The following is a 14,290-nucleotide window of genomic DNA, read 5'->3' on the forward strand; positions in this document are numbered from 1 at the left end:
TTTTTTTTTTTTTTTTTTTTTTTTTTAAAGGTCTACCTGCTACTGTGCAAAGCTGTTTTAACTTGGCCCATTTTCACAACATTTCTTTGAAAGAGATGTGGACAATACTTTTATGTTTTTCATCTAGTGATATATCTGGAACAGTGATTTTTCGCTAATGTGGAGATGGAGAGATGGCACTTTCATTATATCACCCTGTTTTAAGTTACTGTTGTCTTTATCAGAATTACTGCTATTTGGGGTTGCAGTACTCCTAAAGCTTCGTCTTGTCCAGAAAGATGAAGTGAGGCTTTGTGTGCAACCTGTAAATGACAGAAGTATACAACAGACCTTAAGGGAGGGTGGTGTATTTAAAATGGAGGGGATTTGTGTTGAATTGATTGTCAACAGCACAGCAGTGGGTTAAATCAAAGAGAAATGGTTAGGGAGCTGCAGCTCATGACTTCTGAGGAGAGGCTGAGGGAACTGGATTTATTTAGTCTACAGACAGAAAAATAAATGAGGCATGAAGACACGTGTTAATTTCAGTGAGTCTTCAATTCTAAAACAAAAAGATGTTTTATCAATATTATCTGTTGTGCTGGTGTTTTATTTTAGCAGAAAGAGTTGGCTTATTTATCTAAAATTTTCAAATGTCTACCTTTAGTTCATGTGTCAAAAGCCCCAGCTTCTACCATTAAGGTAAAGTTTGATAAGGTGAATGTCTTCAGAAAAATAACTGTAAACATGGGCAAAAAAAGCATAAAATGTATTAAATTTAATAGCATACAGAGATTATTCACTTCATATGAAGCTGCTGTGATATTTTTCTTTCTGTTCTACCAGGGTGCTGTAGAAGTTAGTGATCTTGATGCCAAAATTTGTAAATAACTATATATAGAGAGGTGACTAGCCATTTTACTCAATTCAGGCAAAAGGTAGGGCAGGATGATACCAATTAGTGTCTAAGGTGCCCTTCTGCCCTAATTTCTGCTTTATTAACCATGTAAGTCACAGCAGTGTCTAAGTACCAACCAAGGAGGCTACTTATTCCATTTTGAAAAGAGCTTGAAATCCAAATAGACAGATGCAGGAGGAGGGGAAAGGGTAGAACATGCATACAGAGAAGATATGGTAGGAGCAATTATCATATTAGTTCCGTGTGTTTTAAGGTGGTAGCAAGACTTGCTTAGATTTACTAAAGAGGGGATGAAGTAAATGGAAGGAAAAAGGGGGAAGTAAGTTGGTTAGATGTTCAGTGCAGGAGGAAAGAGGTAAGATAGGGAGCCACAAAATGAAGCTGAGCTGAAGAGACTGAGCAGGCCAGAGAGGGCTGCTGTAATAGCAAATCGGCATGGGACAAAAAAATACAGTGAAAACTACTCTAAAACTAATGTGAAACATAACAGTAACCCTAACTGTTCAGAAGTTGTTCCTTCCTTTGCTTGGCATCCTCTCTGAACCCTAAGGCTTGGGACATACCTTCAAAAAGACTAAGCCTGAATTGATTCAATCTTTGCAAGTTAGTCTAACCTGGCTAGGCTAAATCAGTTTGTAACCAGACAGGCATCCCAAAAATACAGGCACATGCCTGTAGTGGCTCTGGCTAGAAGCTAGGGGGCACGAGTGGAGCCCTCCCTTCCCTTGCACAGGGGTGAGTGTGGGGGTGGGGTGTGGTTAGGCCCTGGCAGGACACTGTGATTAGGGGGGTTCCCCCCCTTGATAACAGAGCATTTATCAGCTCTGTTATCAGCATTTAATACCCCATCAGAAAACAAAGCCTCACTCATTACAAGCTCTTCTTAAACAGCTTTTTCCAATGGAAAATGCGTACTAGCCTCTGGCTTGACTATTCATTCCATCCTGGAGGAGCACACACCAGCTGCAGATACTTTCTCAGCCTGACAAAAGTTTTTTAAACTGAAAAGCTTGCTAAGAAAATTCTTTCCAACTATTTAGTTGGTCTAATAAAAGATATCAGATTTACCCAAAGAACCTTGTGTGCCTTTTCCAAAGGGAGGAATGCAGGGACATTACCATCTGAGCTGTTGATGACTTCCAAAAAGCCCTAAGTGGACACTGTCCTATTTCCTTTACACAGCATTAGCTAGCATACCACATGCTGGCTACAGTCTGTGCTGTGGGAGAGAGGAGATAGGGATCTCTCCTTAAGCAGTGAGTGGAGGGAGGGGGGCATGGGGAAGCCAACACACCCTGCTGTGCCTGCAAGTCTGTCGGAGCTCCAATCAGGGAGCAGAGCAGAGGGACCAGCCTTGCTGTGGAGCAGAGAGCCCTGCACCGCCCAGAGAACATGCCGGGATGCTGGGGGTGTCTAGTTTAGCTTAAACCAGCAAAGGGTCTTGGGACAGTCATTGCATAAAGCAGTTTGAGCCAATTCAGTTAAGTCTGATACTACATTCAACCAGGTTTATCTCAAACTAGTTTCAGCCATTTTCAAACTGGTTTATGTGCACTGAACATCTGTTCTGTTACAGGTTTAAACCAGTTTCTGATCACTTAAACTGGTGTATGTGTAATGTCTGTCCCTAGCTTTTGACCTTATTGCTCTGTGCCCACTACCTTCTGTGGATGCAAAACAGTACAGGAAACCCTCACTATTTGCAGGTTTGGCATTTGCGGTTTTAAATATTCACGAATGGCGAACCTGCAACCTAAATGCACTTAAAGGAGCTCCTTGGGAGTTCTGTGCTTGCTGCTGCCAGGCTCCCGCCACCACCAGAGCAGTTGTGCTCCAAACCCAGCCACCAGGGGCATGGCGTTCATGAACGCAAATGATGTTCATGAATGCCGTGCCTTATTCGTGGATTTCGCCATTCACGGGGGATACAAGAACGTATCCCCCGTGAATGGCGAGGGTCTCCTGTATAGCCATAGGGTATGGACACGCATTTTTTGGGCAGTAGGCTGTTTCATTCTGATAGTTAAAACTGGGAATGATTCAAATGTAGCAAAACTGCCATCTTGGTACTTTTAAGGTTGGAGCAGCTTTACTATGTTTGTATCTTTTTGCATGTGCACATGTAACAGCTGCTTTTATTTACTTTATTTAATTTATTTATTATTTTAAATATTCCCCTTCCAAAATGCCTCTAAATATGCATGTTGATACCTTTACTGTTGTGCTGTGGGTAGGTTAAATGATCCTGGTTTTTGAACAGAGATAATTAGCTCACCTACGGTGCCAAAATAGCAGTACTGCTTCCTGTTTTAGAGCTGCCATGTACAGAACTAACTCAGATCTCTTTTAAATATATTGATTTACTTCCTGCCTCCTTGCTGCTTTTTATTTATGAATATGCATGCCTTTTGAGGTTCTGCAACTAAAGGATATAGTTGATTTGCCTCTAGAGTCTATTATTGCTGTTGTGTTCCATTTTGAATGTATTTACTAGGTTTCTGTATTTATTTTCAGGATTTTACTGCATGGCTGACTAGACTTTGTTTCATCTTCACTTTATATAAAGTACACTTGCATTTAACTTTCTCAGTCCTTGACACTTTCTTCTGTCCTGTACTTGATACTTACTGGTCCACAGAATATTATTGATTCTGGTCTATGTGTTTTATCCAACCCCTTAAGCAGACTGCCTTATATCTAGACATTTTATAGATCAACCAAGGTTGTAAAGTTCACTTCGTTTAGGTTGGGTGGAAAATTAAGCTTTTTCTGGCAGAGTTTTGTCTGCAGTGCTGCATCGTAGATGAGCTGTGGAGCCACAAGAAGCAGTGCTAAAGAAGAAGGGATAAAAATTTGAAAGGGAAGAGGCAAAAAAATTAAGGTGGAATGAAGCAGATACAGACTTAAAGGTCATGGCCTTTAATAAATACTCCTCTTATAAGCCAGAAGGGCTTTCTCAAGAAAAGACAAATGATAAAATGTACAGGAGCACATTTGTAATGATCTGAATGTGAGGTAGAAAAACTAAGATAAGGCGAGGTGTAGAATGTACTATATTTTCTTGAATATAAGATAACCATGAACATAAGGCTCCCTGATTTTGGGCTCACAGTTCCCTAGGACCGTAAAGAAGAAGCATGTGTGCAGACTGGCATGGGGGAACTAGTTTGCCTGTGTGGGGTTGGATGGATTGTCCCTGTTGGTCAGTTATTCTTGTGCTAACGTTCTTCAGATTTACTGCATTTTAAAAATGCAGTAACCTTATTTTTTTTTATCATTCTAAGGAAAGAATGAGCTGTGCTTATGGTGAATAAAATACCTAAATTCTTTTGGAGAATAAATTGCTACATGACACTTAAATGTTTTCCATTTTGGGGGATAATATATAATTGGAATGGCAGGAACCTTTTATGGAGAGTTGGTGTAATCTTTCATTTCTGAGATGAGATGAAGGATGGGGGATCAGTCCAAAAGGAAACTTTAATAGAGACGAGTGGAATTAGGGATTTAAAATGGAAGTGCTGTTTCTACCCAAAAGTCTCATCCTACTTCAAGATTGTAAACTATAGAATTTTTAGGTCTGACACTACAGTTCAGTCTTTCTTCCTGTTCCATTTCTTTCACAAAAGCATACTGTATTGTAGCTGCATTTGTAGCATATATGCTTCCTGAAGTAAATCATTATATGGTGTATGTCCATCTAATAAGACAGTTGGTATAGCACAAGATATACATTTGTTTGGACGAGTAAAAGGTATCATATTATCTGCCTTATGTATGTTCTTGAATTATGCCTATTGCCAAGTACTAATATTACAATTTAAAAAAAATCTTTGTTTGGAATTAGAAATACTGATTCTACTTTGGTAGTTCTTTTAAAAAGATTGTCAGTCTGAAAAGAAGGTATTGTTCTGTCCTGTTTCAAAGGTGTTAGTATATATAACTGTCAGTGAATAGATAAAGTGATCTTACATACTTCCTTCTCACCCCACACCCAAAGCCACAGTCCAATATCAAATTTGTAGTTTAAAAATATTGGTCCAATTGGTGTCTCCAGTATGTAGTTGATCTTTAAAGAAAATTGCTTTTAAAACTGATTTGATCCTGCTAAAAAAACCCCCATGTTAAGGCTTCAACTTCAGTAATATGTGAACAGTATACACAGTACATTTGGGAGTGCTTTATCTGCTCCCACTGTAGTTGTATGAGTCATCAGAAACCAGGATTCTTGAATATTTTAATTCTCTCTTCATAATGAAAGACAAAAAAGAATATCTTCAAAGAAAGCTAAAGTTTGTGGATAAAATTGCGGGCTAAGCATGCTTTTGACAGTATCGTTGTTTAATTTAACACATTTTATTATTACCAGACCTCTGAAGGTTGTGCTAACACTGATTATTGATTAATTCATTTTCACTAGAATTTTTGGTTTTCTGTAGGGCAGCATAGCTGAAGTATTTTTTTTTGTGTGTATTGTTTAATAAAGGTTCTTAAATTTGCAGAGCATGGAGAATATGATCCACAAACTGTAAGACCAGGAAGCAGATACAGTCATGTACAAGAAGTACAAGAGCGACTTAACTTCCTACGGTTAGTTTTAAGTAGTTTAAATTACTTCCTCTAAAAAGCAAACAAATGCATAACAATTTTAAGCATGTGAGATGGAAAGAAATGTGTGTTTAAAAGTTTTTACTTGTATAATCTCAGCATACTGGATGGGGTTGGTATTTATTTCCAGCAGATCAGGATGCTAAAATTCAAGTAAAAAATTGCGATTCCTGGGATTGGAGAGGGATGCAGTGAAACCAAGCATGCATTAGGAGATGCACTGAAACCACAGCGAGAGAATTCTTTCCCCAAGGAATTTACAGTCTTACAACCTTGTGCATATTCAGAACTTCATTAACTTAAACTGATGGGCCTATACGTATATCATTACACCAATATGGAGTTTAAGATCTTGCATTAATATTAATGTGGTACAACAAATTGTGGCAGCAGGATAAAATAGTAAACTTGTGATTATTTAGGTACTAGCCAATTGCCTGTCAAGAATGACAGGGGTGGGTGGGGGGTGGGCTGGGATGGAGTGCCACCACCTAACGCCCAATGCTGCCGCTGTTTTGCCTCTTGCAGGGACCAGGGTGGGGGAGCCAAGGCTAGCAGCACTCTGGCCAGTCCTTGGTGTGGCTTCAAAATCATGACGGTGCTCCCCCACGTTTGGAGCACTCTGATTGGCTGTTTCAGTCAGCCAGCCAGATTGCGAATAAAGTGTTACAGATTGACAGATTTAGGTTTTTATTAGAATATTCACATGTTAATGTTCCAAGGTTTTAAAAAGATTAACTTACTGTGAACACCGTGGGAAAAGTAAACCTTAAGGAGGTTACATAAATATGATCAAGTTTGGACTCTTTAGGAAAAAAACTAGCAGCTAAACAAAAGAGAGAAGGATTAAAAAATATATATATTTAATATTTTGTTGCAGAATAACATGAAACTTGTCAAGTTGTTAGTTGGGTCATATAATACTTTTTCACATTTTCTACCACTCAGTTGTATTTGTTTATGTTCAAGGGATATATTGCATCTTATCTTTCATGTGTTCGTCAACTGAACTATGTCATGTTTGTGTTTAACCTGTTCTCTTATGTAGATTTCTTTCAGATTTCACTCAAAACTGTTTCAGAATTAAACTAAATGACTGTTTTGCAGGATAACAGTTGCTTACTTCTAACAGTTGCTTACTTTTTAAAGAATTATAGTTTGTTTCATATTTTAGTGGTTGTACAGTTTCTCTTAAAACTGGGATTTGGTGATTATTTGGTTTTAGTTATGAATATAAGAAAATGCATAACAAGGCTTGTAATAGCACAACACTTTAAACAGAAAACATCAAATCTGTCATTTGCAGTAATGGGATTCTGATTCTTGAAGAGTACAGCCTATTGCAAACAATTCTGAAACTCTTTAAGATAACCCCAATACTACTTGTAAGACAAATATGCTGTAAAGTTACACTTGGAGGATACTTCTGTAATTCAAAGATATATTTAGTGTTTTTCTTGATTTTGAGAGTTTGATGTACACTAGAAACACCAAAGTCCTTTTCTGCTCCTCCAGCTCTGACCTCCAGTTCATTCCAATGGATTAGTCCATTGTTGTATGTAATTTCACTGTCTGATCCTCAAAATATAGTGGGCTATTATGTGGTCGGCTAATTCAGCAAAATTATAGGTAGATTGCACTTCATAAACAAACCAACACCCTATCCACCTGGGTATGAGCTCCCTTGCAACTTATGGATTAAACTAAACAGGATTCACTCTGGAGCTGGGCACTTTAATGCCACACTTTATAAAATGGCTTAAAGGACAGTCTAATATGAGAGTGTGGTGATGCACCACAGACTGCTGACCACCTCCTCACGTGTGCTGCACACCTGTGCACCCAGGATGAGGACCTGGCAAGCATCAATGATAGATCAGTTGTGTGGCTCCACTACGTTAATCATGTGTAGAGGGGGAAATAAAGGATATGAGAGAAGAAGCACCAGCAAAATAGTAGGTTACATGTGAGTGAATAATTAGGACTTGAATTTGTGTTACTTTCAAAGTCCAGGCAATCCCCACTTAGAGCTTTTAATTGGTTCCTGAAAAACCGAGCGTTAAGTGAAACCAAAAGTATTTTATAACCCAAGATGGCAACTTCAGTTGTTTTTAAAGGCCCAAGATGGTGATCATGAGCATTATAATGAAACTCGCTGAGCGTCAAGTGAAATCGGGTATCAATTTCAAATGAGCATTATAGCAAAATAGTGCTAAGTGAAACAGGCTTAAGCAGGGGTTGATGTCATGGTTTTAATTAAATGTGCTTTAAAGGTACAAATCATGTTTGGTATTCTGTGGGTGATGCATTCTAGTATAGTTTAGTTTCCTTATGTGAGAATCCAAGAGTGCAGGTTTTTTTTCAGTTTAGACAGTGGGACAGTGAATGAGGACAGGTCATGTGACTGAAAGTTTTTAGGGTCATGTGCAATATTGTATTGCACATGTGGTATAAAATGTATATTAATTGTTCTTTTATTGTACTTTGTTACTGATTTGCAACTCTAGTATCTCTAAAATGTTAAGCTGTCAATTAGGCAATTAATAATTGTCTCTTTGTTTTGCCCAAGATTTTTATTGAAGGATGGTCAGCTGTGGCTCTGTGCCCCTCAGGCGAAGCAAATATGGAAGTGTTTAGCTGAAAATGCAGTTTATCTTTGTGATCGTGAAGCCTGTTTTAAATGGTATTCCAAACTAATGGGGGATGAACCAGACTTAGACCCTGACATTAATAAGGACTTCTTTGAAAATAATGTGCTTCAGCTGGATCCTTCCCTATTAACAGAAAATGGAATGAAATGTTTTGAACGTTTCTTCAAAGCTGTGAACTGTCGAGAAGGGAAATTAGTAGCAAAGAGACGAGCCTATATGATGGATGATTTGGAATTAATAGGATTAGACTACCTTTGGAGGGTAAGTTCATTGGGATTTTTTTTTTAAATTAACTGGTCCATTTTTATTTAATCTTTTTCTTATTTTTAAGAATGTGTAACTGAACATATATCAACTGCTTTTTTTTTTTTAAAGCTAAAATCTACCTCTTTAAACAAAATGTAGCAAGTGGAAGGAAGTGCTGCTTTCCTTTCACACTGCAGATTCATGATTTTATAGGCTGAAACCTGAACTCTAGATCTGACAGAGAAAGAAAACGACTTCATAAAATAATTGCTTATAAAAAGCTGTATTTTTGTAACATATATGCATCTCTGAGATTTGTGATTTTTGCCATAAAAATGATCCCAGATATACACCTTTTTAAAGTCCCTATTGGCAAGCATAGTTTAATTATTCATTTGTGACCCTCCCCCATTAAGGGTTGTTTTACAATATCTTCATTTTTATTAATAATTAGTAGTATCTATGGGAGAAAAATAGTTTTACTTCTTGAGTTTACTGACAAAGCATATGCACCTTAATCTTGAGATCTTAATGTGCTCATAATTAATTCCAGTGCTGTATACCTGCACCACATTTTTTCATTTCTGGATGAACAGATTGCTTGTACCCTAATTTTTGGGTTTATGTTCTGTGCTATAGATCCAATCCTCTATACATTTGATACAGTATTACTTATTACAGTCGTGCAGTGCTGTCCAGCTGGCAGCCCGTAGGCCACATGCGCTAACCCCCTCAAGGGGTTAAATGGTGGCTCCTGATCCAGATGTTGTTACCCACTTCACTGCATTGCTACTGCCACCGGAGTCCCTGGGCTCCCCCTCCAGTATAGTGCAATGGTGCAACCTGTGGCCAAAGAGCAATGGAGGACCTGGGCAACCCACATAGCATCAGTCATTGTGGTAAAGTGGGAGGTTGCTTATAGCACAGTTGGGGGCATGCAGTGGGGCTGCACCACACCATACACACAGAGGCCTGCATACAAATCCATGCATACAAGGACCAGTGTGGTTGGCACATTAGGATGACCGGTGCCTCATGGGCTTGTGCACCACATCAGGTCCTGAATGGAGCAGCCAAAGGGAAGCTCACACAGTGCATTGGGGGCCTGCAGTGGGCGGAGAGGGCTCATGGGGCCTACATGCAGCCTCGGGGTATGTGGCTGAAAGGCCTATGAATAACTTTGGGGTCTAACTGAGCCACTTCTAAGGTTTAAGAATTTCTACTGAACAAAAATGGCTGCACTATGGTATCGGCATTGAGGTTTTATTTTTTAAAACATTTGAAGTACTGCATATAGTCAAAAAATTTGGCACATGCCTTGCCAAGAAAATACAAGACCAGTCTTCAGGCGTGTCTTTCATGAGCAGTAACTTCCTTGCCCAGGAAGGCAAATGCAGATCCTAAGAATATAGTCAGTCATTGAGCCTCTCTCCTGCATGTAAGCGCCCTGCCACACATTCAAATTAAAGCTGAATAGAAAGCAGCTATAAATTGGTTGCACATTTTCAAGCACTAACTTTGTAGCTGGTTGCTCTTTTTTTATAGCTGGACTTTTATGGAGTGATAATTATTTTGAGCATGCAGCTTGTCTAAGTTTATTAACCAGTTAATTGTATGCTATTTATTTTACACACATTGCCAGTCTTACTTTGTACGTCTAGTTGCTCTAAATTTATTGTGCAGTTAACCAGTTAATTGTATAATATATGTAACAGGTCAGGGGTCTTAATGGGATCATTTTAAAATGAGTTTTCAGCCTACTTTCATGTCACTGGTAACTGAATTTTCAGATATTCACATTGGAATCAGCTTTCCTTTTTCTGAGATTCTGAAGTAAATTTTCAAGATCGTTAAGCTTACAAGTTTGGTGATATAATTTATCATGAAAAAGAGAACTCTGTAAAGGTATTAAATTTCATTACCTAGAAATCCTAAACAGCCATTAGCACAAAACATATAAATATTAGCACATGTAGGTCAAAGGAGGATTAAATTTCAGTTGCAGCTAAACCAGTGCTACCTGGGGACCTCATGCTCAGTTGATAGTGATGCAACTGTGTTGAGATATTTAAAGGAAATATAAATGTCTCCTTTATCTTTACAAATGTATTTGTATTTCTCTATTTTTATAAGCAGTAATAATTTCATTACAATAGTTAAATTAATACTTAATCTTGTTTTCCATCATTTTAAACAAATAACTGGTTGTATTTGATTGCAGCTAAACACCATAGTCAACTTTTTTCCTTTCCGTTTCTGATTAATGAAGTTAACTGTCTTATCCCTTTTATAAGGTTATGGTTTTCTGAAGTTCTGTTGTTTTTAAACTTGATACCAGAAAGATTTCAAATGCATGAATATATATATTTTTAATTATTACTATTCTCATTCCACTAGGTTGTGATTCAGGGAAATGATGACATTGCCAACAGAGCAATAGATCTGCTTAAAGAGATCTACACTAATCTTGGTCCAAGGTTACAAGTTAATCAGGTAAAACAAAAAATAGTAGGCTGCAGTATTGATTGAATAAGTGAAGAATGTTAAATAAAGTATGAATTACAGTGGAACATGGAATTTGTTCTTGAACCAAAGTTTTTTGGGGTTTTGTTTTTGTTCTGCAATACGTTTTACTGGACCAACTGTATAAGTGGGAGAAGGGACAAGCTTTTGGAAACAAGGCACCCTTCTTACAGTCACTTCTTCAGAATTCATTCATGATGCTTTGCAGTTGAAAGTTCTAAAAATAAGGTATGGCTTCTTTACATAGGAGAATGCTATCTTTCACTTGTACAACGTTAGTGAGTCCACCTTCATTTAGTTTTAGCTCTTTACTATGACATGTTTAAAAACTGATATTACTGGTTTTGAATAAATCGGCAACATTTAACTCACTTAGTATTATCTGCTGCTTTGCTAATGGAAACGCAATAGATCATCCTAGAGCTCGGGGCCAATTCCCCATGACCCCTGCCAGCCCAGGACTGCTCTGCCCCAGTGCGAAGTGCTGATGTCCTGGGCACACGTTTAGATGCTGCACCTGGAGGAGCAGTTTTCTCCAGCACAAACTGCACCAGAGTTGATCATGTTGCATTAATTGCATGTACAGATGTACCTGGTATAAACTAAGCCTTGTCAAATCAAATCTTTTAACATTCCTGTTTACTTGTTTATGCATTTCTTTGGAAAGTGAAAGAGATTTATAAGTTGCTGAAAAACCCATAGAAAGGTAAACAACTGGGACTTCTGGAATCTCATTTTGTCCATTTCAAGATATTATTGGTAATCAGTGTTGTAATCGGCTTAGTTTTTATGGATTACAGCTCTGGACCTAAGAACAGTAGTGTAGCAATCATAATGCTTTTGTTCAATTCTTAAAGCTAGAAGTTTGGGGCATGAACCATCTAAAAATATTGCTATAATACAAAAACTTACAAGTAACCCTTTTACTTTCCAAATGATGGCCAAATTGTAACTGAATTCACATGTTATCTATACTTAACTTTTTCTACCTTTTACCACACTTCATTTTTCTTAAATAACACATTAGCCTCTTTTCTGCTGTCTTCAAAGCCAGAACTCTGCAAAGTAGTCTGGAGACATAGATTCCACTTGTTAAGCTGTTACATAATCATCCTTGAATATATAATCTGTTGTGAGCAAATGAAAGAGAGAGAGGGAGAAATCTGAATTAGTGTCTTGTGTACAAAGTTGTCCTACCTTTGTTTTATAATGTAACTGTTTGGCTAAAGTTAGAACAACACAGAACTTGAAGGGTACATTTGTGCTTTACATACAAATTGTGAAATTGGCACTGATCTATACAAGTCTTAAAAAAACGACACTTTTTAAGATCCAGTTATCAACTGAAGGTTTAGTTATGGGAAAAGCAAAGTTGTGAATAATTGGAATAAACTATTCACAACTTTCTCAACTATACAGCTGAAGGGTGGCTGTAGCATTTTATACTTGTTCCAATTGTTCTAATGTGTTACTTTAGGTGGTGATCCATGAAGACTTCATTCAGTCCTGCTTCGATCGTTTAAAGGCCTCCTATGATACATTGTGTGTTTTGGATGGAGATAAAGACAGTATTAACTGTGCAAGGCAAGAAGCAATACGAATGGTGCGAGTGCTGACGGTTTTAAGAGAATATATAAATGAATGTGACAGTGATTACCATGAAGAGAGGACAATTTTACCCATGTCAAGGTTTGTGGAAAATCCCAGAAGTGTCATGATTCTTATGTTAAAATAAATTAGTAATTCTTTGTGAATTTATATGATAATGTGGTCTTAATAATGGGCTAAAGTAGTTAGGAGCATGGCTGTTGCACCACTCCAGCCTTGTTGCATACCTGGGGGCAACTGGACTGGCAGCATATGACATGGCATGGACTGCCCCATACACATGAGCCAGATGGGACAGTTGCCCCACGGGCCAGAGAAAATTCCTTGGTGGGTTGGATCTAACCCACAGGCCTTATATTGCCTACCCCTGTGTTAAGTGGATTTCCTCTGAGTGCAAGGATAGGGAAGTCAGAGAGAGAGAGAGAGAGAGTGGTGGTTCTGTGACAACTGTGCTCCTAATAATTTTTTCTGTGAAAGTTCATTATCTTGTGTAGTTGCTGTTTGGTTTCATCCACATAGTTAAGTGATGGCAGCCAAGGACTAAACGCTGATATTGGATTTATGGCCTGTTTATAACTTATCTAACTCCTGAATTTTTTCCACTTCAGGAAAGTGAGACTGACCCCTGCCATTCTGTTCCCCCGTTTCATAGGCTTTCATCTCCCAGTGCTTATGTTCTTTCCTTTTGCTTAATTGCATGCATAGTACACCTGAGAATTTCTCTCTGCCTCTCCCCTGTGCTGTGCTTTAACTTACTGTGTCTAGCTTCCTATAATTGGAGACCTGAGGAAGAAGGTCTTACACTGGAAAGCTTATCTTACTTTATCCCAACTACATAAAAGATATCGCCCTAAGAAAACTTTGCCTCTTGCATAATTTCTGGACCATCACAGCTACAAAAATCACTCATGCACTAACTTCATATTCCTAGTATTATTTTAAATTGATTACTATTGCCAGGAAACATCATAGCCTTACTATATTTTTGCACTATGGGCATTTATAGATGTGCTCCAGAGAGGCAGGGCTTCAGTTAAAGCACACCCCCGCCACCATTTTTCAGCAGGGGGACACTGATGCATGTGACACTGGAGTCTGCTGGAATGCGGTAATTACCGCACTCTAGCAGACTCAGTTAATTGATTCTGCCCTGATGTGTTGTAATTGCAGCGCGTCAGAGCAGCCTCAATATACATGTATAGATGCCTGCTGCCTACGTCAGTGATAGCACAAGTTAACAGTCAGAATAAAAGGCAAATTATTTGACCTTTGTATAGGAGGAGAAGGTTAGTATGGCAGGTGTGGTCTTTACTGATCTTGTAATCTGGAAGTGAATTCCCATGTTGGCTTCTTCTGTTCTGTATATGTTCTCCTGTTCTGTATAAGTAAAACCTATGGGTTTATATGGGATTTTGAGGCAAAATTTAGTGGTATATTTATGTATATAGTAAGAGATTACAATGCCTAATTTAATAGTCCCTTCTATTCTGAGTCCATTAAAATCAAAGACAAGTGCAAAAAAAGAATAAAAACTATTTTTTTTATTTGGTAGGGCTAACATTTTATTTTAAAACTTTGAATGAGAAATTTAATACAATAAAAGCTAAAAAAACATTTGTGATTCGGGACCTGCTGCAATCCAATTTTGCAGAAATAGCAAAATTCTGGCATTGCCCACAAAAGCAGGCAATGTCTATAAAATCTGATGAGGGGAAACAAAAAAAAAAAAAAAAAATGTACTAAAAAAAAAATGCTG

General features: G+C 38.0%; 1 protein-coding gene across 1 annotated transcript in view; it reads left to right on the forward strand.

Moving 5' to 3' along the window:
* USP9X (ubiquitin specific peptidase 9, X-linked) overlaps window positions 1–14,290 on the forward strand; it is a 131,392-nt gene that overhangs the window by 40,930 nt on the left and 76,172 nt on the right. The window contains exons 14-17 of the mRNA XM_019524162.1: window positions 5,401–5,488; window positions 8,076–8,418; window positions 10,801–10,896; window positions 12,404–12,615. Coding sequence (XP_019379707.1) covers window positions 5,401–5,488; window positions 8,076–8,418; window positions 10,801–10,896; window positions 12,404–12,615 — 739 coding nt within the window. The remainder of the gene's footprint in view (window positions 1–5,400; window positions 5,489–8,075; window positions 8,419–10,800; window positions 10,897–12,403; window positions 12,616–14,290) is intronic.

Source organism: Gavialis gangeticus, unplaced genomic scaffold, assembly GCF_001723915.1.
Source record: "Gavialis gangeticus isolate Ggan-Ray unplaced genomic scaffold, GavGan_comp1, whole genome shotgun sequence".
NCBI classification, from domain to species: Eukaryota; Metazoa; Chordata; order Crocodylia; family Gavialidae; genus Gavialis; species Gavialis gangeticus.